The following is a 27373-nucleotide window of genomic DNA, read 5'->3' as shown; positions in this document are numbered from 1 at the left end:
GCTCAGCCCGCCCCCGCTCTCTGCCCCTTGACGTGGCGCGGACTCTCCCATCAGCCATGTTGATGCGTCGGCAGCGCCGGGGCGGCTGCGAGCGGGCGGGCGGGGAGAGCGAGCACAGCGGGAGCGGCGGCGGCGGCGGCCGGGACGCGGGTGAGCGGGCAGGGCAGCGCTGAGGGGGCAGCGGAGGGCGCGGGGAGCCTGAGGCGGCGGAGCTGCGGTGCCGCGGGGAGGAGAGGCGGCAGCCCCTCTCCCCCCGCTGGGAGGCACGGGGGACACCCCGGGCCGCGGGGCCCCGCACGGCTGCCGGACGTGGAGCGAGCGTGGTGGGAGCTCCCCGCGTCCCCTCCGTGGCAGTGGGGGATCTCCGGGTGCCCGAAACTGCTCTGGGGCCCCCGGCGGCCGGAGGGTCCGGGGCTACCGCCGGCCACTGATCAGCCCTGCCCGCGGCCTCCGGTGCGGCGGGGAGCGCCTGCCGGGCCGGGGCTGGGCGAGCGGCCCCCAGCAGCCCCCAGCTCGGCCGGGGTGCCGGCGCTCGGGTAGGGCCGGCGGGGCACGGCCTTTCCGCGGCCGGGGGTAAAGGGCGGCACTCTCCGGCAGCGCCTGTGGTGCCCCTGTCCCGCAGCTCCGCTGTACGAACGCCGCTGTGCCGCTGATGGGGATGCCTTCCAGTGTAGGTAAAACTACAAGAAATGCAGGCCCTGCTGCGTTTGATTATGTGTTGATTTTTTAATTTAGGTGGGTTATCACATACCGTGGTTGTTTAAAAAAAAAAGTTTTCAGTGAGAGGTCTGGGAGAGCAGATTTGGAAGATGACTGTGTTTGAGTGGTGAAAATGTCAGCAATTTGCTTTAGACAACTATTTAAACCATTTTGCTCGTGTATTTTAAGTTCCTTCTTGTATTTAAGTTCCTTCTTGAAATAGATTTGTATTTGGTATGTAATTTGGGCATAAAAAATTAATTAAGGGTTTATTATTAATCTCTTTTACCAGGTTGTTAGTGCCTAATAAACTGAGAGAATAGGCATGTTGTAAGACAAGTGTGCAGTGAGCTGTACTCAGTGGTCGTTAAATACATGGTACTATGAGGGATTTCTATCTATCTATGCAGCACTTCCCTTTGCTTTATGTATTTCTGTCTATGCTGGACCTCTTACAGTGCTGTAGAGAAAAATGTTTTGATTTTGTATATGTATGCAGGGATTAGGGGATATTATTTTGGGGTTATTATGTATTGGGACATATTTATCTTTGCTGTGTAAACATGTAAAGATGCTGATATTCAACCAGTGACTCTCAATGCAATTCAAGTGTGGCTTCTTTTGCGACACACAGTTGAGATTCTCATGGTGTGGGGTTGTGAGGTACATTCAGCCAGAGCAGTGGGAGGAAGGAAACAAACCAGAAAGGGCTTCTGTTTCTTTTGGATATCCTAATCTGCAGTGACATCCCAAAGTGGGAACTGTTGCTGTTCACCTGTTCTGAAAATCCCTTCTCTGAGGTTTTCTGAGGTGAGCAGTGTGTATTTTGTGGCATTTAGGTATCCAAAATTTGTGTGTAGGCTGTAGGCCAGGAGGGTTTGTTGTTCTTGTATAATGCAATACATCTCCACACCTATCTCAGTGTCTGCATAGTTGTAACAATGCTACTGAATGTAACTTGTCAGACCAAGAGTTCCATATTTGATGAGTGGGGAAATAGGTAAGCATTATTGGCACTTGAAAAGGAAGAAAAGGATAGAAGAAAAGGTGGAGGAGAACTTGATTATTGGCCACTTTTACCTTCTGAATAGGAAATCCATACTTAATAGAAAATAATAGTATTTGACACAGTAAATCCAACAAGTCGTTTATGTATCTATGTGCATGTGATTAGTCATTGCACAGTGGTGTTTGTACATTGCCCTTTAAGGAGCAATAACTGGGTGGTAAAAGTAATATCCACGTACAGCCATTTCAAACACAGCTCGAGCAAAATGTGGAGAAAACGCTTTGAAGTCCAGGACAGAAAGTGTGACATGTTGCAGTGTTTGGAACTGGATTTTGTGAGTCTATAGTTGCTGCCAGTGAATGGCTGAAATAGCCTTAAGTTGCAATTTTCTCTGTCTTCTCAGGAAATAATTTTTAAATTGAGAGATTATTTAATTTGTGGTTAGAGTGGAGATAGTTGTATTGTGCAGATTCTTGCATTAATATCCCATTTTTCAGCTTTTTTTACAAAACATGGATGGATTTTGATTTATTAGGAGAGACATTTCTTAAAATCTATATCCTCTTCAAATGCCAGGCTGTTCTTTCCTCTCTTAGCTGAGTTTATTTCTGTCTCTGATTTCTCTGTAGTAATTACAACTTCCAGATATTCTCTCTTTTGCTCAGTTTTGTCCCCCTGCTTTGCGGAAATTTGAGTAAAAGCAATGGTGGAAATGCTTTTATGCACAAAGTCCCTCATGCTCCCTGTGTTGTAATTGCCATTAGGAGCAGATTTGCTCCTAATATCAAGACGTGCCAATTAAAATATTGGCAGTTGATTATTTCTTAAGGATATTAACTGTGAAATGCAGCACTTCCCTTTGCTTTATGTATTTTGTAATTCTGTTTTCTTAAAAGTTACAATTAGAATAAAAGTGTTAAGTTAGGCTATTATTTAAAATAACTTGAAAAGTTTTTAGCTGTTATAGAAACTAAAGGTACAATGCCATTATAATTTTGATAGATAGAAATAGGTTTTGATAAATTGAGAGTTTCTGTGAGTCTCCTTACTGTATGTAAGGTCAGAACTAAGAATGTCAGTGTGCTTGGGAGAATTCCTGATTTAAATTCCAATTCAGGAGAGTTTCAGCATTTATAATAGCTCTTCATTAACTTGTTAGAGTCTAAATTGAGACCTAGGAGTATTTCTACTTCCTTTTAGGTGGTTCATGTAGGCTTTTACTGTAAATCCTTAATTATTAAGGAGTGTGAGTTTAGATATCCTAGTTCCTGGAAAAGCCTGTGCTATATGTTTTATAAAAGGTACTGTGTAGCATGCAGCAGATATTCTGGAACAGTGTGTATATAGCTGAGGAGTTTGGGATTGGAGGGAGGAAGTGCTCCTTGCTGACTTTACCAGATGTTCAGAGGTACCTGTTGAGCTTTTCAGATGTGTCTGTGCTCCCCAGTTCTCCAGCTTCTGAGTAATCATAGCAGAACATTTTGAAAGCCTTAAGTCAATGGCCAAAATGGTAAATTTGAATTCAAAGAATTGTTGAAAAGTGCTTCTTGGTACATAATATATTGGAGTAAGGCACTTGTATTTCTTACAAAGTTACTTCCTAGCATTGCTGTAGGAATGTACTCTTGTGGAATGTCATGTTGTCATCCCTTTATGTGTGCATGTAGGCTGCATCATGAGATACCAAAAATATGGTTAGAAACTCTTAAAAAATTTTATACAGAAGTATTTTCTTTCCCCTTAGAATTCTGCACATTGCTTTTAGGATTTAATAAGCTCTACTTTGTTTTATTGACTGTAACTCAGTTACAGTATTTGAATGTGTGACTGTTACTACCTGCATTTAGTAGTTAAAAGTCTTTGCATCTCAACGTCCTGCTGACAGTTATCTTTTTCTTTTAGTGTTAGAGAGAAGTTGACCATGACAACCTTCCTGGAATTTATCCAGCAGAATGAGGACAGAGATGGAGTTAGATTCAGCTGGAATGTTTGGCCTTCAAGTCGCCTGGAAGCTACAAGAATGGTAGTCCCTGTGGCTGCCCTCTTCACACCCCTGAAAGAGCGGCCAGACTTGCCTCCTATTCAGTATGAGCCAGTGCTGTGCAGTAGGACCACGTGCCGAGCTGTTCTGAATCCCTTATGGTAAACTTAAAGCATATTATTGTTCCAGTTCTTTGCTTTAGAATCTTGGGAGCAGCTGAACTGTGTGCAAGATCTGGTGCATGGAAGTTCAAGTACTCCTCACATCATTGTACAGTGCAGACTTGCAGGCCTCAGAAGGTTCTGCACATAGATTTGCATATGTAACATATTTACTGATAACGTAGCTTTCATTTAATGAGTTGTTTCAATGTACTTAGTATTGATTAGGTATGTTATTTTTCTGCAACTATACATTTTGGGATTTAGTATATTCTTGCATTTTGCCTCTGGAAAATGACTTGGGTAAAACGTTACAATACTGTATCTTTTGAACTGTTGGACCCTGGTATAGTTTAATTTCCAAGTGAAATAACCTATGTTTATTACTGACATTAGTTCATCTGTGGACCAAAGCAGGTTATCTGTTTTAGTTAACATCAGAAGTAGGCATGAAAGAGGGTAGAAAGCTGTTTAAGCTTCGGGATGATGTTGGCACAAGCTCAAATGATTGTGGACTAGTCATGGGTAAGGTTGGGTTGCAAGCAGAGGAGATGTTTCATATGTCATTCCTGTCATAGAAGTATGGAAGAGAAGCAGAATGATTTCTAGGTTGGAGTTTGCTAGGCAAGGGCCCTGACTGATAAAGATTAGACATGATGTCAGAGAACCTGTAGAATAAATTTAATGTTATGAATGACTTGTCCCTGCTTGGGAGAAAAGACAGCTTCAAAGCAGATGCAAAATTGTGTTTCAGTATTAAACAGCCTCAGTGGCTGGTTATGCTGGGAGTCAGACTTAGTTGAAGTTAACTTTTTCAGAAGCATTATCTTTTATTGAGGGCTGGAAGAAAAGCAATGCAAAGACAAAGTTATAGAGTCAGATGTCAACATTACAGTGAACTGTGTACATTTTTCCTGTGTTGTATGTGCTAGTAATGACTGGTTTTTTTTTCCCCCTGAAAGGGTGGTTAGAGGCTCAATCTGAGGAGACTTTAGAAGCCTATGTGGCACTTTAGGCTAGGTAATTTGCAGCCTCTATAACTGGTAAAGACAATTAGATAGCAATAGATCTATGTTTTGTTTAGAGCATGCTGGGACTTACCTGAAGATTCAATGATATTTTAAAAATGTTTTTGCTCTTGTAGGCAGGAGAAGATGTAATAGCAAAAAGTGTACATTGAGAACTATTTAGGTGACTTTCCCTTAAGATGTGATTAGGACTTTAAAACATCTCTGTGGTGTGAAGATAGAATTTGCTTTTTTTTTTAACTTTCTGAAAACTAATAAAAATGTAGACAAAAGGAGTAGACTCATAATTTGAAAGCAATGTTGTCTTTGTTACAGACATAGCTGTCATGTTGGAACCTGTTTTTTTTTAGGGCATAATGTATATTCAGGCTAGTCCCACACTCTGGCAGCTAATAGATAGAGGCAGAAAAAGATGAAAAATTCAAAGGTAGGGAGAGTTTAAAAGATATGCGAAAACCATGGACAAAGGCTCTAATATAGGTGCTGAGTCTGTATTTTTAAATTTCTTATTTGCATTTTTTCCTGAAGACCATTCTTTCTCCCTAAACACAATACTTTACCTGATACATCTATGTAAGGCTCCATTTTCTGTTTGTAATGTGGGTATTTAGGAGAAAGTATATTTGAAAGGACCTTTTTAAAAGTCAATGTATTTTTCAGGTTTTAAAGACATGTATTCTAGGGACAGTGGAGGCAAATGAATTGTTCATGCTATATAAACTTTACCTGTTGTATTTTTATAGCCAAGTGGATTATCGAGCGAAACTCTGGGCTTGCAACTTTTGTTACCAGAGAAACCAGGTAAGAAAAATAAAAAATGCAATATATAGAAAATATTTTTTTATGAGGTGAAATGAAAACCTTGATTTTTCAAATTACAGTTGCAAACTGAAATTGACAGCAAGAGCATGAGTGTGCAATTTTATCTTCAGGCATTGCATTGAGATTTTTTCCATAATAGCAATAGTGAATATCTGTTGAAAAATGTCTGGTTCTTTTTTTCCTTTGTAGAAATTACAATATTTTATTTACATTTAATTTCTGTGGTTTTATTTGCAGTTTCCTCCTACTTACGCTGGCATATCTGAAATGAATCAGCCAGCTGAACTTTTGCCTCAATTCTCCAGCATTGAATATGTAGTACAGGTAAAATCATTAAATAGAATATTGAACATCCAGCACCTTGCAATATACAAAAAGAATAAATTTCCATTTTGCTTCTTCACTCTATTTTAGTGACTGTGAGTATTTATGTGCTTATTGAACATTGATGCCATCAATTGGAAAATATTTTATAAGAGCTTTAGGATGGCTTATAAGATTGGTTTCAAAAGAAAAAGAGAGTTCTTCTCTAAAGTTGATACTTCTGTTAGGTCTGTTTCTTTACAATGAATTTAATTTGTGTTTGTGTCAGGAGGCTGCTTACCTCTGTTGCTTGCTAGAGTAATTTCAATTCAGATGTTACTGTTCATTTATCTCTCATTAACCATTTGAATTTAAGTTTGTATTTGAATGATGAGTAGTTAATTCTAGTGCTGTCTGGTTTAGAGACAACAGCTAATACATGTTCAATTCAGGTGTTTGAATTTTAATATTCATCCTTTTTCAGGACAGAGGTTACTTGAATAGAAATAAAAAATGGGCCTAAACCTCTAAATTGCAAACATTTACAATTTCAAATTTTCAACCTCTAAATTAATTTTTAAGGATTAAAATTTGTAAGACCTCAGTGAGGCAAATCGTAATCTGAATCCTCACTGAAGTGTGACAAATTTTAATGAAAGGAAGGGTGAATACTGAACATAATCTGTACTTTTTGCTGACTGCTGTAATGCAAAGTAAATTGAATGTTTGCTCATACTACAGCAAAATTAGTTTAGATAGAATAAAAAGTACTGACGATCTCTAGAGTAAAATCAGGAGGTGAAATGCCATGGACTGTCATCAGGCTAGAATCTTTTATAATTGTGAATAGTTTTATGACTGTTATGTTTACTTGGAGCAGTAAGAGGTCATTGTATTTTAAAAGATGTATATAATTGGCTCATGCTTCAAAATTACTTGATATCCTGAAATGATTTTTTCTTTTCTTCTGTTGTAAGCATTTCCTTTTTGTACAGAATTCACTTTGGTGGGGGTTTTGTTCTGGATCCTGATTACCAATTGAGAGTTAAGTTAGATGAAACTTTGACATTACTGGTATGACTAAAATTGCAACATTTATAAGATTCGCCTTACTTGTTCATTTTTGATCCTTTAAATATTGCAAGACTTGTTTTTCATATGATTCTAATTTTGTTTCTCAAAGCGTGGTCCTCAGATGCCTTTGATATTTCTTTATGTTGTGGATACATGCATGGAAGATGAAGACTTGCAAGCTCTGAAGGAATCCATGCAAATGTCCCTCAGTCTCCTGCCACCAACAGCATTAGTAGGTCTCATTACCTTTGGCCGAATGGTGCAAGTTCATGAGCTTGGCTGTGAAGGAATTTCCAAAAGTTATGTCTTCAGAGGAACAAAGGACCTCTCTGCAAAACAGCTTCAGGTAATGAACAGAAGCAAACAAAAAGAAATCATTAAGGTGCTAATGGTGAAATAGTCCGCAAACAAATTTTGTAATAAAATCTTATTTATTTGGTGACAGGAAATGCTGGGCCTTACAAAAGTAGCTGTTGCACAAGTCGGTCGGGGTCCTCAGGTGCAGCAGCCACCACCTTCTAACAGGTAATCTACTTTAAATATCTTAAAACACATACCTTGACCCCAATAATGTACTGGAAAACCTAGGTTTTATGATCAATAAAACAATAAACTGATAGCCAAACTTCTTGGTCAGGCACAAATTTACTAGTAGACAGTTCTTTCCTACAGTTTGTACTGGGAAGAATTGACTCAATGGGTAATAGTAATATTATCTAGATGATTTTTGCAAGTGCTCTGAGAGGTACGTTATAGATACATAAATAATAATAATGATTCTTCTGTTGACTGGTGTGCTGGAAAGTGTTAATAGATATTAACACTGCATAAGATACCTTATGCAGATAGCCAGTTGTGCCTTCCTTTTTTCTCCCTCTTCTATTCCTCTTCCCTCCCCTTTGGTCTCTCATTTGGAAATTGCAGGCTGGTGTTCGATTTTCCTGTGTATTTCACTGTGGCAGAAGAAATTTATGAAATTATTGAAAGACAGTTTTGCTGTCTCTGCCCTCTAAAAATTAGCTGCATATGTAAACTACTTGCAGCAGCATGAAAGAGATCTTACTGTGTTAATTTTTCTCCTGATCTTTGATTGTTGCTGAAGCAGGGAAACATGTTTCTTTTTGGAATTCATACGTCATCATCTGCTTTGTTCTTTTGACTAGTTAAAGTTCTTTCTGGATAATGGTGGTATCTGTAAGTCTGCAAGTTTCAGTTTTGCAAGCTCTTTGCTCAGCTTCTTAAACTGAGTGTGTATGTAGTAATTCCAAACTGCTTTATTTTGATGAAGCAGAGACACTGGCCTGAATTCAGACCAGAATCTAGAATTAGATACCTCAAATAGATGTCTAATATATTGCTAGTGAGCAATTGATAAAACTTTTATTTAATAACTTAAATCTAAACGACTTCCATGTATTTGTTTCCAGATTTTTGCAGCCAGTGCAGAAGATTGATATGAATCTTACTGATCTTTTGGGTGAGCTGCAGCGTGATCCTTGGCCTGTTCCACAAGGAAAACGGCCCTTACGTTCCTCTGGAGTGGCCCTGTCTATAGCTGTTGGGCTCCTTGAGGTAAAAGCTTTAGCTGCAGCTAGGCTAAACTACAGCTAGATAATTTTCTTGCGGAAAAGCTTCCACAATCAATATGTAAAAACATTTCTAATTGATGTGTATGAATTTTGTAGGATGATTCTGGTGAATCTCATCCTTTACATGCTTATAATTTCATAGACATTAAGGCAAAAATGAGACTTAGAATTACTGGCAGATTTAACTTCTGGGAGTGAAAAAATGCTGTTATTCTTACAATCCTGTCAGTGTGATAAATGTCCACATATCTAATTCTTTTGTTCAGTTTGTAGCAAAACCCAAAGGTTTTCTTTTGTCTTTTATTTCCTGCAGTGCACTTTCCCTAATACTGGTGCACGCATAATGATGTTCATTGGAGGACCAGCAACGCAGGGACCTGGCATGGTTGTAGGGGATGAGTTGAAGTTACCTATAAGATCATGGCATGACATTGAAAAAGACAATGCAAAATATGTTAAAAAGGGTACTAAGGTAAGAGATGGTCATGGGATCTCATACATATTCCTATAAAGTAAACATTTAAATTGGTGGGCACTGCAAAATGCTGTTAGTAATAGGAAATGTATAAAGAGGTGGGAATTGTGTGGTTTTGTTCACCGGGCTCTGAATAGTGGTATGTCTCAAGAATTTCTTCAGAAATGTCAGAATATTGAGTTAGGACTTGTTTAGCTCACATTAAAATTCTTTGGAGTGTTTCTCTGGTTTAATTCAGAAATTTATGTGACCAAATGGTGTATCTAGTGTTGTAAGGCTGGTGCTTCTAAGACTGGTGCTCAAAACTGTCTCTTGAAGTTACCTATAAAAAAAGTTGGGGAAGGATTAGGCTGTAGAGTTTAGTCATATCTAATTTAATTTAAAATGTACATTTGGGTTGGTGAACTGCATCCAAAACTTGTTCAAGTCATCTTGACTGATTATAATGGGAGCTTAAACAATTAGCTCAGTTGCAAGCATCTCTCATTGTAGACACTTGAGATTAGAATAGTAAATTCAGTTCTGTGCTGGATCTAGCACTAAATACAATGTTTAAAAGGAAGATGATCAAATTTTCTAGTTTAAATAGCAACCAGTGTTCTCTTTAGTGGCAGTCAAGCTCTCAGTTGATCAGGAAAAAAACCCCAAGTGTTGAAAATTCCAGTCTTATTAACTTCAGGAAAAATATACTTTTATGTGAATAGAATCTGATAATGTTTTAGAAAAAATTTGTGACTTTAGGATTTAATGTGAAGATGAGGAGAGTTCACATTGTAAATTGCTATGAACTGTATTTTCATCTTGTATTTAGCATTTTGAAGCCCTGGCTAATCGAGCTGCAACAAATGGTCATGTTATTGACATCTATGCATGTGCATTGGATCAGACTGGTCTACTGGAGATGAAGTGTTGTCCCAACTACACTGGGTATGTGTCTGTTTGGTTTTTTTTGTAGTATATAAAGATGCAGTTTAAAATTGTTAAACATGAAGCACTTGCAAACAATTCTGCTATTTAAAAAAGAAAAGTGTAAACAGACAAACTCTGTTGGCTACTTTTGTACTGGAATTTTAGAATATCTCGGCCTCTGGCAGATTTGTCACCACAATTTTTGATTTAATCAGAAGCGGGTTTGCTGTTTTCTTTTAATGTGATATTTTTGAGGCTTGAATAGCATGGATGTCTTTTAAACAAACAATTTATCAGATACACGTGTTTAAAACATATCTGTGTTTCTGTTTTTCTGTGTGTATCTGTGTAAGTGGAAGGTTTCAGTAAAGATAAGGACCTGTCCTTATTTTTCGTGTTCTTCGGAGTGGTATAAAACCCTCTGTTATTCTTTCTGTCTTATTATGCCATTCTTTTAGATATTGTATATATATAAAATCTATATATGTATTATATATATAGGTTCAGCTAGTGGTTTAGATGACTGTCAGGTACAGTTCCTGAGTTTCAGGCCAGCTTGGCCATGCTAATCACTGCTTCTCTTCGGAGCTGTGTGTATAGCCTTAGCTTGGGAGCTTTCACTGTTCAGGATATTTATGTTTAAATTTGATTTTACCTGCATATTTGACTCCTGTTCCTTTTCTGCATCAAACAAACTTGAGTTGTGTTTTTGTTTATACTGTTTTGCTCTTTCTGTCTGCTCTTCTGACTCACCCTATTTCTGTAGCCTTAATGTATAGTTTGTTTATTCCTCTTACAGATCTTCTATTTTGGTTTTGGCTACATCCCTCATACAGAGAGGAATTTTTGATTCTATCTGTGTCTGTTTTCTTCTATTTTTTAGTATCCATGTGGAAACTTCTTTTGAGTGTAATGTTTGACCTATTGACATATTTTACTAAAATGTTTTCATTAACATTTTTTGATGACTGAAAATATCTCCCATTTATATTTTCTAATGGCAGGGTATATTTCATGACAAGTGGTAACTGTCGCAGTTACATCCCCAGAATGTGGCTAAACATAAAAATAAATCCTGCTTCTTGAGCATAGTTTTAACCCTGAAGTAATGAATGAACTACACAAAATACATGGAACAAAATGTATGGAATAATAACTATCAGAAGACTTTGTATGTCAGGATCTTGAGACATCTTTTGAAAGTCCACCACAGTATTTTTCCAGTGAAAGATTTGGTTACATACTATAAGGACCTTAAGATGCATAGGGCAAGGAGCTCACTTCAAACTTTCATCCTTAACATTGTAGCAAAATACTAATTTAACATTAGTCTATTTTAAGAAGGTAAAAATATGTCTTACAGTGAATTGTCTTTAGTTTCTTTAATAAAAATGAAGTATATAAATAATCTAATTTAACTCATGGGTTTTGTTTGTTTGTTTTATTGTCTAGAGGCTACATGGTAATGGGAGACTCGTTCAATACATCATTATTCAAACAAACTTTTCAGAGAGTATTCACTAAAGATATGCAAGGACAATTTAAGATGGGATTTGGTGGCACATTAGAAATAAAGGTAAGCATACAAAAATGCAGTCTGTTAGGGAAAAAATGCAATAGGATGGCTACAAACTAGAATCTGCCTTTTTAAGGAATTTTTAGGAACACGCTAAACAGATCTATTAAATTTGGGCTGTACATAGCTGTACATAGTCCTAGCTATATTTCTGTAGTTCTGGGATTCTGTAAATGTGAGTTAGGTATAATGGTAGTTCTTCTCACCTTGCATTCAATGTGAATGTATAGATTTTGATATCAGAGGTTTCTTGGTTTTAGGTAAGTCAGTTTCTCTGTGTACTCCAGGACAAATTTTCTTTCACTTTCCACACTTTCCATCCTTACCAGAATCCATTCTGGCATTTTAACAACATTATTTTTTGCCTCCACCATTGTGATAAGCTTAGAGCTGAATATCCTGTAGGTTCAAGCACTGCCTTCCTTGATGTTTCTTGAAAAATATTCCAATCTCATATTGTAGAAGAACATGAGACTATTTTCATTTTTGGTAAAATTCTGTTTAAATTTTTAGTAATAGGACAAATAGTTGAACCCTCTTTTTTTTTTTTTTTTTGTATACATATTGATGTGAATTTTGTTGAAAGATCCCAGAAAATGTAAAAATGGAGCCCCAGTTCTAGAGGGATACACAGATCACTTCAAAGAGGAAAGTGACATTGGAAGAACATAAATAACTAATTTAGCTAAATATGTTTAGGACATAGAGTAGAAATTCTTTATCAGGTGTGTGTAGGCTTATCTTACAGTAAAAAGTATTCAGTCTTAATCTTACCTTTGAAAATTTTAATCCTTTCATTAGGAAGGAAGCATTACCCTGTATACTTTCTAGGCTCCTATGTTTATAAATCAAGCAGCTTTTCTCCATGTTTTAATTTATCTTCATGCTGTTAAGATATACTAATTAGTATAGCAAATAAACATAATTAAGTGTAGAAACTGAGCACGTGAAAAGTGTCTCCAGATGTATCAAGCATTATTATAACCTTTCCCAAAGGTATCAGTAATGCAGTATGCCTTGAGATTTTAATTATCTAACAATAAAATGAGACTGAATTCTTTAGCATGGCATGTTAATGTATATTTTTATTTGAAATATGAAGACTTCAAGAGAAGTAAAGATTTCTGGAGCGATTGGACCCTGTGTCTCTCTCAACTCTAAGGGACCTTGTGTCTCAGAAAATGTAAGTAAACTTTGCTGAAAATAAAGGTCATATCCTTCTGTGGAAAAACAGGATTTAAGATTTCTGGATTTGAAGAGAGGCTGAAACTTCCATAAATGAAACAAAATGGTCACTTTTGACCAATTTTCAATTAAATACGTGCAAGCTTACATTCATTAGTAGGTCAGGTTCAATTGTACTAGACCTTGCAGATCCCTTGTTACTTGTTTAGATTTGTCCACTTGTTTAGATTGTTTAGCTTTAGTTGCTTTAAAATTATTATACGAAAGTTATATGATGATGTAGCAGAAACCAAGTAGAAAATGAGCATGCTTTATTGTTAAAATCAGAGCTGTGTCCTTTTATCCGAAGTGAACCATAAAAACACGTTTTTTAGAAGGAATTGACAGAGCAAGAGGACACAAGACTGGAAACATCCCTTTTATCTGAACTCTCTCTTCCCATTTCTGTAGCTGTTTCACCAAATGCACATTTAATTAAATAATTGAAAGATCCAGCTATTGTAGGCTCCTGAAGTAATACTTTTAAATTATATTAGACTTAAATGTTAATATATTTTCTTATAATTTAATATTACTAACTTTTGATTACCAATAAAAAAAACAATTTCTGCAAGTGACCAAAATGTCTTATATTTGAGAAGTTTCACTTTTGTTCCTAAGAATTTGCATAGTAGAGCACTTCCCAGTATGAAAATGCTCACAAATGGCCTTTAATCAAGCACTTTTATTCCTTAAATTTTCCTTGTATTTATGACTACATCTTTGTGAATATAAAAAATTCAGTATATCCAACAGTTTTTTTCTTGGTGATCTGGTACAGATTTTTTTCATTTCATTGAATATATTGCAATAAAATGAAAAACCCCAAAAATAAATTAAAGGTACATATCCTTATTTAAGCTACATATCTATTTCATAGGAGGTAGTAGAGATTCACTTGTGAGATTGTCTGTTGGCTTTGCAGTTATATCATGATTAATTTTTATTCCAAACCCCTTTTTGTTGAAATTATCTGAATTCAAATTTGAATATGAATAAAATGAGAGTACCTGCAGCTCATTTCGGTGGTAACTGGACCAGTCCTCTAGCCAAAATGCTTTCAAGTGAGTACAGGCACAGTGACAATATTGCCAGCATAGTTTTCCTTAGAAGTTTTATTTGGTTTCCCTGTGTCCATTATGGATGATGGGTTACTTTAATTGGTTTTCCTGGATATTTATGTTGCTTTGATGGCAAAAAGGAATTGTCAGTTGAAATACATTGCTATCTGTGTACAGTTACCTTGTTAGTTACTAGAGACTGTGTAACTAAGTAAAATACAGTGTGTAAGCTATTGCTTAAAGTTTTACTGCTGCACCTTAGAACAGTCATTCCACTTGCATGTGCTTTTTGCCTCTGCTTAAGTGAAATCTGGTATTTTCCTGTTTCTGACTTGCTTTTTCAGTATTTTTCTAATGCCAGCTTCTGATCTTTCTAATGTATTAATTATTTAAAACAACAATCTCTTTTTTTAAATTTTTTTTTATTATTCCTACGTCCAGCTCTGCAGTTGCTTTGCCAGGAGCGTTTGTCTGAGAAGGTGACAGAGTGAGCAGGGAGAAAGCTTGTGAGAGTAGTTGCAAACAGTTACCTATAATGGCTATTGCAGGCTGTATTTCATAAACAAGGAAATACTTCTGGTTTATAAAAGTATTACAAAATCTTTCTGCAGGAGATTGGAACAGGAGGCACTTGTCAGTGGAAGATTTGTGGTCTTAATCCTACTACAACACTTGCACTGTACTTTGAGGTGGTAAACCAGGTAATAAATATTTGTCTACTTGTGTACTAAACAGAGTAATCTTACTTTATGTGACTGTTGAAGCTTGTATTTTTATGTGATTTCCCCAAGCACAGTAGCAGGGATAAAAATGATGTCGCCATTTTGTGTTGTCAAAGTTTAGAGGTGGACAGTAACTGCTTAATGATGGGCTAATCTTCTTGTTTGTGACAATGAGCACTAAAGAACTCTACAGATTTTGATTTGAGTTCATAATCTCTTAACTCAAATTTTTTCTTTCAGTGTGTTACTTAATGAATATATTTTAATTGCATTATGTGGAAATGCTGTAATCTGTGTATTTAAAAGTGCTTTACAGTATTTCTCTGATGTTTTAGTTACAAGGTAATTACTACATCCTGTTACATTTTAATTTATTGCTCAGTATTTGCAAGCAAAGATTGGTTTCATTGAAATGCATGAAGGACAAATAGTCTGATTTCCTGTTTCCCTGAGGGAAAGGAGGATGAAAATAGGAGGAGCAAGTGTGGTACTCATTCTCACACCATTTCTTATTTCAAGAAGCAGCTTAGGAACTGAGCCGACCGTAGTTTCTATATATTTAGTGTGCTGTATTTCATAGTTTGCTATTTATGCAAAGGTTTGAAAACTTGAACTTATATTAGCCAGGTTTTGATTTTACTTCTTGTATATTTATGTTGGGCCCATTTTATTGGTAGCTCTAAAACCGCCCTAATTATTTAGCGTAATAGTTGTTTTCAACTCTCCTTCTCTTTTGAATTGTTTATATAGCATGTTAGCCTGTATTTTCACTGAGCAGAGTTTCAAAATTTCAGTTTACACCTGGATTCCAATCTTTGTTTTGACAGTGCTGTTGGAGATCCACTGATCAACATTTTAGATTAGTATCACTTTTCTTATCCTGTAATTCCAGTGAGTCATATGGTGTTAGAATGTGGTGAAACCAGGAATTGTATGGCCCCTTGGAAAACATTGTCTCTGGAAGGGCATATGTAAGGAGAGAGCATTGGTTGCTTTAAGGATATCTGGTGAAGCCAGCAACTGCTTCTAACACCCCTGAACAACCTCCAAGTTGATTATCTGTGTGTAGTAAAGGTACTCAATGTAACAAAAGCACCAGATGATGCATTAATATAACTCGGGCCATCTATTGGAAATAATTTCTAGTAATTAGTTATACATTTTCAAATCATACTGTAAAATCTTGAGATTCTCTTTAATTTTCTTTTCCTTTTGTACTTAGCACAATGCTCCCATTCCTCAAGGAGGACGTGGTGCAATCCAGTTTGTGACTCAGTATCAGCATTCCAGTGGACAGAGACGTATCAGAGTGACCACAGTTGCCAGAAAGTATGTTTTACTTGTGGTGAATAATTTTTGAAAAGTCAGGGTGTATATCTATGTATATGCCTTTTACTTTGTAGATTTTGTAAGCACTGTTTTGTTTGAGACAGTTTCCTCTCTTGTCCTGTGGACTGTTTTTTCTCTGAGAGGTTACAGTGGCTGTATAATGTTATTGAAAGAGTGCTCTGAGGAAAGCCAAGTGAATTTAGACAAAGGGGAAGATGTGAATGAAATTCTGTGGCCTAAACTGAGGGTATGTTTGGAGTTAGGGAATGGCAAAAATCACTTCAAAACTGAGCTGGAGAATGCTAACTGCAGTTCAGAGGGATGTAAATACCTGGTATTCCATGTATAACCTTTACCTGCAGTTTCCTTGATTCAATATACTTCACAATTTTAGGACATGATGTTTAATCTTTTGAATACATTTTTCAATGTCCAGTGACATTTATTTACTCTAAGCAGAAGGAGATCATTGCTTGGTTAATTAGATGGAAAATTCAGTTTGTTGAAAAAAGCATTGCCCTAATTGTTGAAAACACTATGTTGTTAACTTAATTAGTTGTATTTGTAGAATTCTGGTGACTGATGAAAGGTCTAATTAGTAGTTTACTCTATAAATTAAAAAGAACTGGCAAAATGCACAAGAAAATTGCTAATGTGGGAGTGTGTGATTAGATTAGTGGATGGTGATTTCTGTAACAACCTTTCATCATTATTTTTTTAAAAAAATATGGCACCTGTTCTATTAGTGACATTATATTTTATTTCACTGGTTGCATGGCATCTGTACAAATAAGGAACATTTCTAATTAAAGAACGGTTAACTGGGAGGCTGCTTATTTAATCTGCCTAGTAGATTTTTTGAAGCTTCAGCATGAGTGTGTTAAACTGCTAACTGTTAACGTTTCTTTGCCTTAATTTTGAAGGGATGTTTTCAGGTTGAATTTTTTCCTTTCACTGTGATGCAAATCCTTGTATTCTTATTTTGCAGCTGGGCAGATGCACAGACCCAGATTCAAAATATTGCTGCATCTTTTGACCAGGAAGCTGCTGCAATTCTCATGGCTAGATTGGCAGTGTACAGGGCAGAGACAGAGGAGGGCCCTGACGTGCTGAGGTGGCTGGACAGACAGCTTATACGACTGGTAAAACAAGCTGTACTGAATGACTCAGATGGGTTTCTTGCAGACACATACTGTTCAGTGATAGTTTACTTTAAAATAAAAGTAAAAAATAAACTGAATGCTTAATTTCCACATGAGGTTATACAGAATTAACAAAGATTTTCTATTTTAAATTTAAAAAAGAGCAGGTGTGTATTTTCAGTTTATTTTTCATGTATTTTCATTTATTGGTTTCTTCAACATATTGTAATTGCCAGGAATTAGGAGAAATTTTAGCATGTGATTAACAGAAATTATAGTTTTCTCTTCTTTCTGTTGTCTGTAATGATATTGTAGAGTAAATATTTTTAACAAAAAAAAAAGTAGGCAAAGTATCTAGAAAACCATATGGATTCTTTTTTTATTTTCAAAAGTTCAATTTCCTGTCTGGTGTTTTTAATGTATTTTAATTTTTATTTGTAATAATAATAATAATAATAATAATAATAATAATAATAATAATAATAATAATAATAATAATAATAATTTAATTTTAAATAATTTCTTCTGGGCTGTTTAATCATCTAAGTCTGCTTAGTGATTTTAGAGGGAAACACAACTAACACACAAAGTTCTTAAAGCTTCATATGCAAGAAAATCACTGCTTGTTAAAAAGAGAACTTGTGCCAATGTTTTTGCTAGGTTTCTGTCTGTTCTCAAAGTTGCAAGCACCACAAGTCATGTGCCTGTTAAAACCAAACTTACAGTAATGGCATGACCATACAAGTATATTTCTTAATATAGATTTTTTTTCTTGTTTACTCCAGTGTCAGAAATTTGGAGAATATCACAAGGATGATCCAAGCTCTTTCAGATTTTCAGAAACATTTTCACTTTATCCACAGGTGAGTTTGTCTATAGGGATGGAAGAGAATGCTCAGTGAAGAAAGAGTCCTTGTAGCACTGCGTACAATAAGACATATCAGGATGAACAGACCCCCTGCCCCCTTACTACTGTCTGGCATGTGGCATTAGGAAAATCATTTCTGTTGTCTGTGCTGCTGTGTCCTTTTTTGTCCTCTGCCCTTACAGTTAAATGTCTAACTATGTATATCTTTTGTTTCTCCTACAATAAAATCCTTATCTCACCTGAATTTGTAATTCATATGACAACACTTTTAAAAGGGCTGCTCTAATGAAGAAATTCAGAAAACATGAGGAAAATAAATGGATTTGCTTTATTGTTTCTCTCCCATATGATTTATGGTACTGACCAGAAAACAGACACTTCTCGGTGAAGTGAACTTGACCTTGACTGTATTAAACTTCAAATAGTTTCTTTGCTCATAATCTGTTCTGATAAATTTCTCCCTTCTGATAGCTCCAGATACTTCACTTTTAGACTTTTCACGCACTTCCATGATATTTCTGTTTCAGTTATGTACTAATCTGTCTGTAGGTGTTAAGTGTTGTGTAGAGATTGAATCAGCAGGTGGAGAATTTGTTTCAGCAATGAAAGCATATGCTTTTACTAGCAAGGTTTGACTTTGCTGTGGCTAATGTTCCTTTTTCTGTTCATGTGCTGTAACTTAGTTGTAGAACAGCAACCTCCCTCATAGGAATGGTAGAACTTACAGTAAAGGAAGCATTTCAAAGCTGCTTTGTAGGTTTACCCATTCTGATACCTCTCTTACTGTCATGGGAGTCTGTAAAAACTAGCAAAGGTGCCTATAGAGATGCAAAATGTTAAAGGAGCTGGGATTCAGTTTTGTTGTGGCATTGGTCTCATGCAGTTTGTGGAAAATATTTCTCTCCTTGTACAACTATCCTTTTGATCTGTCAAAGTTCAAAACAGTGGTTCTTGTTTTGCAGTTCATGTTTCACTTGAGAAGATCTCCTTTCTTACAAGTTTTTAACAACAGTCCGGACGAGAGCTCCTACTATCGTCATCATTTTATGCGTCAAGATCTAACCCAGTCACTTATCATGGTTCAGCCAATTCTTTATGCCTACTCTTTCAATGGACCTCCAGAGGTATCAGTAAAATAACTCCATAGTGGGTTAAAAGATGCTTTGTTGAGAAAGAGCTGATTGCTGGCTTCACTGTTACATGTTATAAAATGTATTGGTTTAAAATTTATTGTATGAGAAATAACATTCATTTGATTTAAAGCAGCTATGAACAAGGCATATCTCAGAATTGTGATGTAGCAGTCTTGAGTCACTTTGTAAAGAGATTATTTTTTAAACTTAAGGATGGTACTTTTTTGTTAGTTTTTGAGAGCTTTGTTTGGCTTTGTGGAGCCAGAATGTAAATATAAACAAATTGATTTTATTTAAAAATGTAGTTTCACTGTTACCTGAAAGAAAAGTTGAGGTTTTCTTAAATGTAAAAAATTTCCTCAATTTTATTGCCTTAATCCAAAGCTTCTAATTTTAACATGGTTCCCATTATGTGTAGATTTAGTACAGAACCTTCCAGCTGACCTTGTCATGGCACATTCTGTATAAACCTAAAATAAAAAGCTAGTATTCCAAGAAGCTTCTGAAAGAAGTGTCAGGCACTTCTTTGTGTCAGCTGATAACAAAAGTAGTCTGTTACATAAAAGAGAGCAAGGCAGTGAAAGCAAACACAGTAGTTGAGGATCTTGGCAGGTTGTATTACTAACTTTTTTCAGGATTTTTTCTTTTAGATTATTCATGAGGATATAAAAAAAAGTCTTTTAGAAGTGGAATTCAAATGAAAGTAATAAGGTGGTTTGTGAAGAGCAGCTTGCAAGTCTCCCATGTATGAAAAACAAGTAGTTCCATTGGTGATTGAAGGATAAATATGATTAAACAGGAGCTAATGTCTCAGTGCAGAATGAATAACATTTTTTTCTTGATTCTTGGAATAGTTACCATTTCTGTTATCTCTAGTAATTTTGATTCAGTTAAATCATAAGCACTGATAACAGTGTTACTACCCTTAAAAAGGTGACTGAAAACCTTAAGTATTATATTAGATTTCATAAACCATGAGTATTTACTATATACAGTATTGGGGGATATATATGCATAGTACTAATATGCTGTGAAAACAAGACTTAAAAAAAACCCAAACAAAAATCTTACACTTGAACTGCTGAATCTTTATGCATTGAAATACAATTCAAATTAATGGCATTATATGGGTAAATACAGAGGTACGTGAAGGACTAGTAAAGTGCATAATAATGAAAGGGGTTTCAGCTCTTGAATACATTTTTTATTACTTTCATGAAGTATCAGACATAGAATCAGGCAGGATAACTTCAGAATGAAATTGTGTGGGTTGCAGATGTGTAACATGAAAAGGAGCAAATATGGAGCTTTAGTAAGTGACTGAAAAAGTTCCTAAGTTACTGATTAAAAAATCTCAGTTGATAATTTTAAAATTTATTTTTAAATCTTAGCCTGTTCTTCTGGATAGCAGCAGCATTTTACCAGATCGCATTCTCCTTATGGACACCTTTTTCCAAATCCTTATTTATCATGGAGAGGTAAGAGTTGTCATTTCTTACATAAATACTTTTTTTCTGTAGGAGTGATATATTATGGCAATCACTGGAAGTCAGGCTCCATTCTCATGCACCTCCAGTGCTTGACCCTCTCATCTGCATGGCTGACAGCAGAGTCCTAGTTTGTGTTTGTAGTTTGGTAGTTTAACATGTCTATATGCAGATACCTGACATGACTTGACATCTTGGTCCTGTTTCTTATGATGAGTTTGAGATGAATTAGCTTTAATATGCAGAGTATTTTTTTAGATCAATATTTTTCCTACTTTAGAGAGTGTTATACCCTTCCTCCCCCTCCTCCCCACTTTTCACTCATTTATTTTAGACCTTTAAATTGGTTCTTCAGGGATGGGTAGTCAGAACACCAAGTTTATAGTTACCCTTTGTCTGTACTGTCCTGGATGAATGGAACTGCTCCTGGCAATTTGGTAGATAGACATTCCTTAGTAATAAAGTTAAAGTGCTTGTGACTTGTTACTACTCTGCCTCCCTGGAGGAATTGAGCTGCTGCTTTTTACTGCTTTGCAAGTGTAAATGGTTCATAGCTGAGAATTTGAAAAATACTGTTCTGGATCCTGTCCTTGTAGCTACACTGATAAAAATATTTACTAAACTTCAACACTTCTTAAGTAGCAGAATATTACCTCATTTTTGTAAGGTGCTATCAGCAAGCAGCAGTGGTGGCTGCTCCCTGAGGGAAGGGGAGCAGGGGCCGAGCATCTCTGCAAGGCAGGCAGGGTCTTGTCACTGAGGTCCTGTCCCCAGTGTACCTGAGCAAGGCAAGCAGAGCAGCTGTGGGCTGTAGCCAGACTCAGCCTTCAGTGCAGATCACCAGACAAGTTGATGGGGATGAGGCAGCTCCAAGTTCTGGCCATGAAGTCCAGTCCCTGAGTGGGGGTCCGGATCAGTAGGTACATGGCCTGGTCCAGGCCTGTAGCTCAGGCAGGAGCCAGGAATGAGACCTTCAGTTTAAAAGCAGCTGCCAAGCAGAGGAGGGAGGAGCCCCTGCTGAGGGTCCCTCCAGGGCTTTCCTAGCAGCCCCTAGCAGGGCTTTCCTAGCACTGCCTGTATCAGTGAGCTGATCTGGAGCAGCCAGCTTCTCTCCTAGAGGGGTGGGGAGGTTGTGCTACAGACTCTGAAAGGTATCAGTATAAATACTTATTTCTTATGTGTCATAGACATGCATATTAGAGAAGTGTAAATAATATCTTTGACCTCCTTCAAACAAAATACTTGGCATGTAAAAGATGACAAAAAAAGAGGAAATACAGATGGACCACAAAATTGTTAAGAAAAAAAAATCTAGTAGCATGTTACCTGCACATCTTGGCTTTTGAAAATTAACTTCCATACTATAGGGCAGAAAGGGATGAGTGATAGAAAAGAGGCTATGGCACAATGGCACATTCTCCTCTGAAAAGACCTGTGTATCCTCTAAGAAAGTTTGGTGAATCAGTTCTAAACTTCTTTCTTTCCCTGTCCCCAGACCATAGCACAGTGGCGTAAGTCGGGGTACCAAGATATGCCAGAATATGAAAATTTCCACCACTTGCTACAAGCTCCAGTAGACGATGCCCAAGAAATTCTCCATTCCAGATTTCCAATGCCCAGATACATTGATACAGAGCATGGAGGAAGCCAGGTATGGTGAAGTGTATGTTATATAATCTTGGAAATGATATGTTAGTAATTTTGTGAGATATCTTTGGTAGTAAAAATCAATTTCTCTGCTAAAATATACATAAATTGCAAATCAATGTTCTGACTCTTAAAGCTTTTACAGAACAAGATATTTAGGAGTAGCTTTCTCTCTAATTTGTGAATCCTGCTATGTATTATTGTTTTAATCATTATTGACTTGGAGTCTCAGATTCTGTGTAGGGCAGAAAAGACAGTACTTGCCTGGGTCTCTGAACCAATACCAGTATTACTATTGGTGTTTTTTTAAAAACTTATTAATAATGTCTTGTTGATATTCACATTTGCTTTGCTAGTGCATGAAAAATACAAAAGCTTACTTTCAGCTGCATCAGAAAGTTGTTAGCAGTTCTTCATTAGAGCTGTGGAATCGGTGACTGGCTTTATTTACAGTGGTGCTGTTTGCAGTGTCTGTATCTCTGGATAATAGAAATGACATTTCATACATACGCAATTTTTTTCTGAGTGCAGGAAAATTCTGTTTGAGAAGATCAATTTCTTGTCTTTGTTTTATTTTTTTAAAGGCTCGATTCCTGCTTTCAAAAGTAAATCCCTCTCAGACTCATAACAACATGTATGCATGGGGACAGGTGAGTATGAATCTGCTGACAAAGCTTGTATACTTGATTTTTTTCCCCTTATTTCAGAAGGCAAGTGAAGTGGCACATTAGGTATGTATAAGTAATAATGTGAAGTTTTTGAAACTGAAAAAGAAATGCAGTTTTGGTCTGATGTGACCAAAATTACTAAAGTTAAGAAAAATGGGCTTTATTTCTTCAGACAGAAATGATCTGGTTTACTATTTTAAGCTTCTGTTAGGCTGCTTTCATGTCTAGCCTACTTTCTTAGACGGTGTTGTCTTAAGACTATGGGTTTGATGTTTGCCTGACAGAGCCTCTCAAAGGACTTTGACTGCAATAGTTTTGCAAAGTTAAAAGCAGATATTTTGTTGAGGCAACAGATAAAAAGATTTGGAATAGTCACTGATAAGAGCATTTACTGCCTTAGTACTAAATATTCTGAGGCTAGACAATGATTGATTAAGCTAAGTATATAATTTACAATTCATTAAGCTTAACTTTACCAGTAATTAAGTTTAGTTTCATTCTGCTTAGTAGCAGTGATGCAGATCTTACCAAACAGTGTTTTTGCTTTTGAGGGAGAGAGGAGCAAGCCCATCAGCCTGAAAGGTAGAATCATATTCCTGTCCACACCATGGTGGAATTAGAATAATTTTATACCTGCTGTAGTCAAATAGGATGTTCCCTGTTGCTGCTGTGAAAGATGTAAGAAGGGCAGCCACTTCATAATTTTCATACTGGTGGGTGTGTTTTTTCATATGTAAATGAGTGACAATGAGGGTTTAGGCAGCTTTGGTCAGGCTGAGCTGTCTTGTGGATGAAAATTGCACAAGGGCAGAACAGAACAGTAACACTTCAGTATTGCTTCTTCCACCTGGCTGAGCCATTAGAAAGGCTGCTTGACCTTTGCCTGGTGGCCCTGTCTTTAAGTCAGCATGTTGCAGCCTTGTATTGTTATCCTCCTGTCCACCTGTATCACAGAGCTTTAGATCTCATTGCTATCAATACCTTAAAGTACTGGAAATGAGGGTGCTTTCCACACATGAAGTCGAAGGGACTGTTTTGCAGTAGGGGAGATAAGCGTTGAAGGTAGTTACAAGAACTGGCAAATACACCGGTGCCAGTGTACTGATGTTTTCCAGAATTTCTGTGGCCAGAAATCAGTTTTCAAATCTTGTTCTTTAAGCAGAAAGTTTTATTCAGAAGTTAAACCCTCTATAGCAGCTTGTATCCTTGAATGGTGCATCTCTGTTCTATGATCTCCTTCCACATTTATCTTCTGTAGTGAGTAAGTGCTAGTGCAGTGTCATCTTCTCATGCAAATCTAATGGCATCAGACATTTGAAGCTACATATTAACTGTGCTCTTAGAGTATTTTGCTAATTGGTGTACACTATTGAAGTCATGGGTGAGAAAGCTCTATAGCAATTTTATGGCAGTTACTTTGTCAAATAAGTTTTATCAGGCTACATTTTCATAGGGATGAATTGGATCTAATGAAGCTTCTGGCAATGAACATCACTGAGGTCCAGAGTGAAAAAACTTGAAAATTTTGTACTGAGTCAGGTCCAGCACAATTTGAACACAAATCCCAAATTCTTTTGTTTCCAAACTTGGTAATCTAACCAGCAGTTCATTAGTGCTTCCCTTCATCTTGTTTCCCCTCAACATACACACAAATGCTGTAATTTAGAAGGTCTTATTTTTAATTTAAACATTACCTGGAATTTTTTGAAGTTTCCACATTTCCAGCAGTACAGGACAACTGTTTTCTGTTTGTTTAATTAATAAGCAAATGAAACAGTATTCCAAATGTAAATACAAAAAAAGAAATCTTCAACTGATCTGTAAGATAATGTTTCATGCTGGACAGGTGAGACTGATACATCTTGCAAAAAAATAGCTGTCCATTTTAATGCTGAAAAGAATTCAGTTCTAGGTTAACATAAGAAATGATCCCCAGGGGCACTGCACTATGTGTGCTCAAGGTAATATGCTAGTACTTGATATGGTAGCATTTGCAGGTTTTTTTTGTGAAAAAAAGTTGAATCAAGTACTAATTATGAAATGAGAAGTGTTATATCTGGGAGAAATTTAAAACTGATTGGCATCTTGCTCTTTTTTTCTCATGACATTCCTGGATTGTTTCATATTTTATTTTGTGCACAACTAAAAGTCCACACTGACCTGAAGAGGGCACCCACACACCACTGAAAACATGTTTCAGGAGGTGATGAATTGCCTAGTTGGTTTTTAATATTCTAAGTAAAGATTTTCTTTAACCTTTAGGAGGCATGTGCCTTAATAGTATAGAAAGCATTTTCAGAAATTAATGACAAACTTTTTGTGCGTCTTTATTATGTGGTTGGTGTCTGAAGATGCAGTTGAAATTTTCAGAAAGGACCTGTGAGTGCTGATTGACAGCTGCTGAACATGAGCCTGTATGTGCCCAGGTGATGGAGAAGGTCAATGGCACTCTGGCTTGGATCAAGAATATTGTGTCCAGCAGGACCCAGGGAAGGGATTGTCCTCCTGTGCTCAGCACTGGTGAGGCCACACCTTGAGTCCTGTGTACAGTTTAGGGCCCCTCACTGCAAGGAGGACACTGAGGTACTGGAGTATGTCCAGGAAAGGGAAATGGAGCTGGTGAGAGCTCTGGAGCACAAGTCCTGTGAGGAGTGGCTGAGGGAGCTGGAGGTGCTTAGTCTGGAGAAGAGGAGGTTCAGGGGAGACTGTATCACTCTGCACAGCTACCTGAAAGGAGCCAGTTAGGAGTTGGTCTCTTCTCACAGGTGACAAGCAATACAAAAAGAAAAAATTGCCTCAATATGCCAGAGGACATTTAGAGTGGATATTAGTAAAAATTTCTTCATAGGAAGGGTTGTCAAGCATTGGAATGAGAGGCCCAGGGAAGTGGTAGAGTAACTGTCCCTGGGGGTATTTAGGAGTTGTGTAGATGTGGCACTTAGGGACATGGTTTAGCGGTGGGTTTGGCAGTGCTGGGTTAATGGTTGGACTCACTGACCTTAGAGGTCTTTTCTACCTAAATGATTCTATGATTCTTGTATAAGAGAACTCAGACTTAGCATTTGACAGGCTTGGAAGTAGAGCATCCTTTAATCTCATCTTGCTGCCATCAGATGATAGCGAATTTAGTGTGCCTTCCCTGAGAGTGGCTGTGTATCGTAGTGATCCAAGAAATCTTGCTGCACTTGGATTTGTCTCTTGGTTGTTCACTGACAACTGTTTCTGGCCAGGTCTCAGAAAACAGCATCTCATTAGGACTTTTGAGTTCTGAGCATCCTCATTAGGACTTTTGTGTCTGTGTTTTGGAAGACTTTACAAGAGTTCTGACAGCTCTGGTTTTATTTGGAAATATGGATGCTTTGTACCTTTGAAAAGGTTGAATTGTTGAGCTCTACAGGAATTCTTCCTGTATCTGTAATTGGAAATAGTGGTAGACTGGTCTCAAAAGACTTAAGGGAGTTACTGTGTAATATTTGCAGAGTTGCCAGCTGCTTGTTTATTTTGACTTTGTTAAATTTGGTAAATTTGTTTAGAAATAGTAATTAAAACATGACAGTTTTGAACTTCTTGGATTTGTGGAATTGCAAGAATCCACCCAAAAGGTTTTTTAAGTTGTTTTGTGATTTGATTGCTTGTGAGTTTCAGCTGCTTTTGGTCTTTCTCTGAGGTGGTAGAGAGCCACAGGAGAGAACAGGCCCACCTCTCTTTGGGAAAGCCAGATGACCTTTACTTGGTCAAATCAGACCTTTAGGGGATTTGTTTCCTTCTTTCACCATTTTGATATGTCTTAGCTTCACTGACAGATACTGATTTGTTGGTTGTGTCATTTGCATATTACTGTTTCTCTCCTTTTTGCTCTACTGAGGCAGGAATGATGCAGGAACTGTGCTGTGGAAATTTTATTTACATGTAGAAGTTTGTAAATTAATATTTGGCAGTTCTCGAGTTTTGTATGGCTGGTGTAAAGATCTTGCTATACAGCAAGTCATTGCTCTGTGTGTTAATGGAAGAGAATGTAGTTGTGGTTTATGCTTGAATTCATGTAAATGTATGAAAATTTATGTAAATGTACAGTCTGCTGGTTTTTTTGTCAGAATTTCAGCAATGATACGCTTCTAAGATCTTGCTAAATTTATAAAATGTTTATTCAATGGAACATATTGTGTCTTAAAATGCTTTTTCTTCACAATGTGTATAATCAGTTCTCTTTTTTCCCTTATTTCATAGGAGTCTGGAGCACCCATTCTTACTGATGATGTCAGCTTACAAGTATTTATGGATCATCTGAAGAAACTCGCTGTCTCAAGTGCTGCCTGAAATTCTGCAGTGCATTAGAGGCACAGATAAACTGCAGCCATATTTCAGCTTTTTTCTCCTTTACCCTTTTCCATGTCTCTCTTGACAGTGCTCTGATATGCACAAGCTGCCTGACTAGATGTAAAGCAGTGTTGTTTTCAAAGAAAAGC

General features: G+C 37.0%; 1 protein-coding gene across 1 annotated transcript; it reads left to right on the top strand.

The window, feature by feature from the left end:
- Positions 1-10: 10 nt before the first annotated feature.
- SEC23A (SEC23 homolog A, COPII component) lies at positions 11-27373 on the top strand. Its single transcript, XM_054634687.2, has 20 exons — positions 11-150; positions 3611-3850; positions 5622-5679; positions 5938-6024; positions 7187-7423; positions 7523-7602; positions 8505-8649; positions 8980-9138; positions 9953-10068; positions 11503-11626; positions 12729-12809; positions 14523-14612; positions 15856-15962; positions 16951-17104; positions 17890-17967; positions 18935-19096; positions 20497-20583; positions 22088-22243; positions 22824-22889; positions 27135-27373. Exons 2-20 carry the CDS (start codon positions 3630-3632, stop codon positions 27222-27224), a joined length of 2298 nt encoding a protein of 765 aa, XP_054490662.1. The 5' UTR covers positions 11-150; positions 3611-3629; the 3' UTR covers positions 27225-27373.

The sequence above is a fragment of the Agelaius phoeniceus genome, chromosome 6, assembly GCF_051311805.1.
Source record: "Agelaius phoeniceus isolate bAgePho1 chromosome 6, bAgePho1.hap1, whole genome shotgun sequence".
In the NCBI taxonomy this organism is placed as follows: Eukaryota; Metazoa; Chordata; class Aves; order Passeriformes; family Icteridae; genus Agelaius; species Agelaius phoeniceus.
This window is presented reverse-complemented; position numbering and strand designations above follow the sequence as displayed.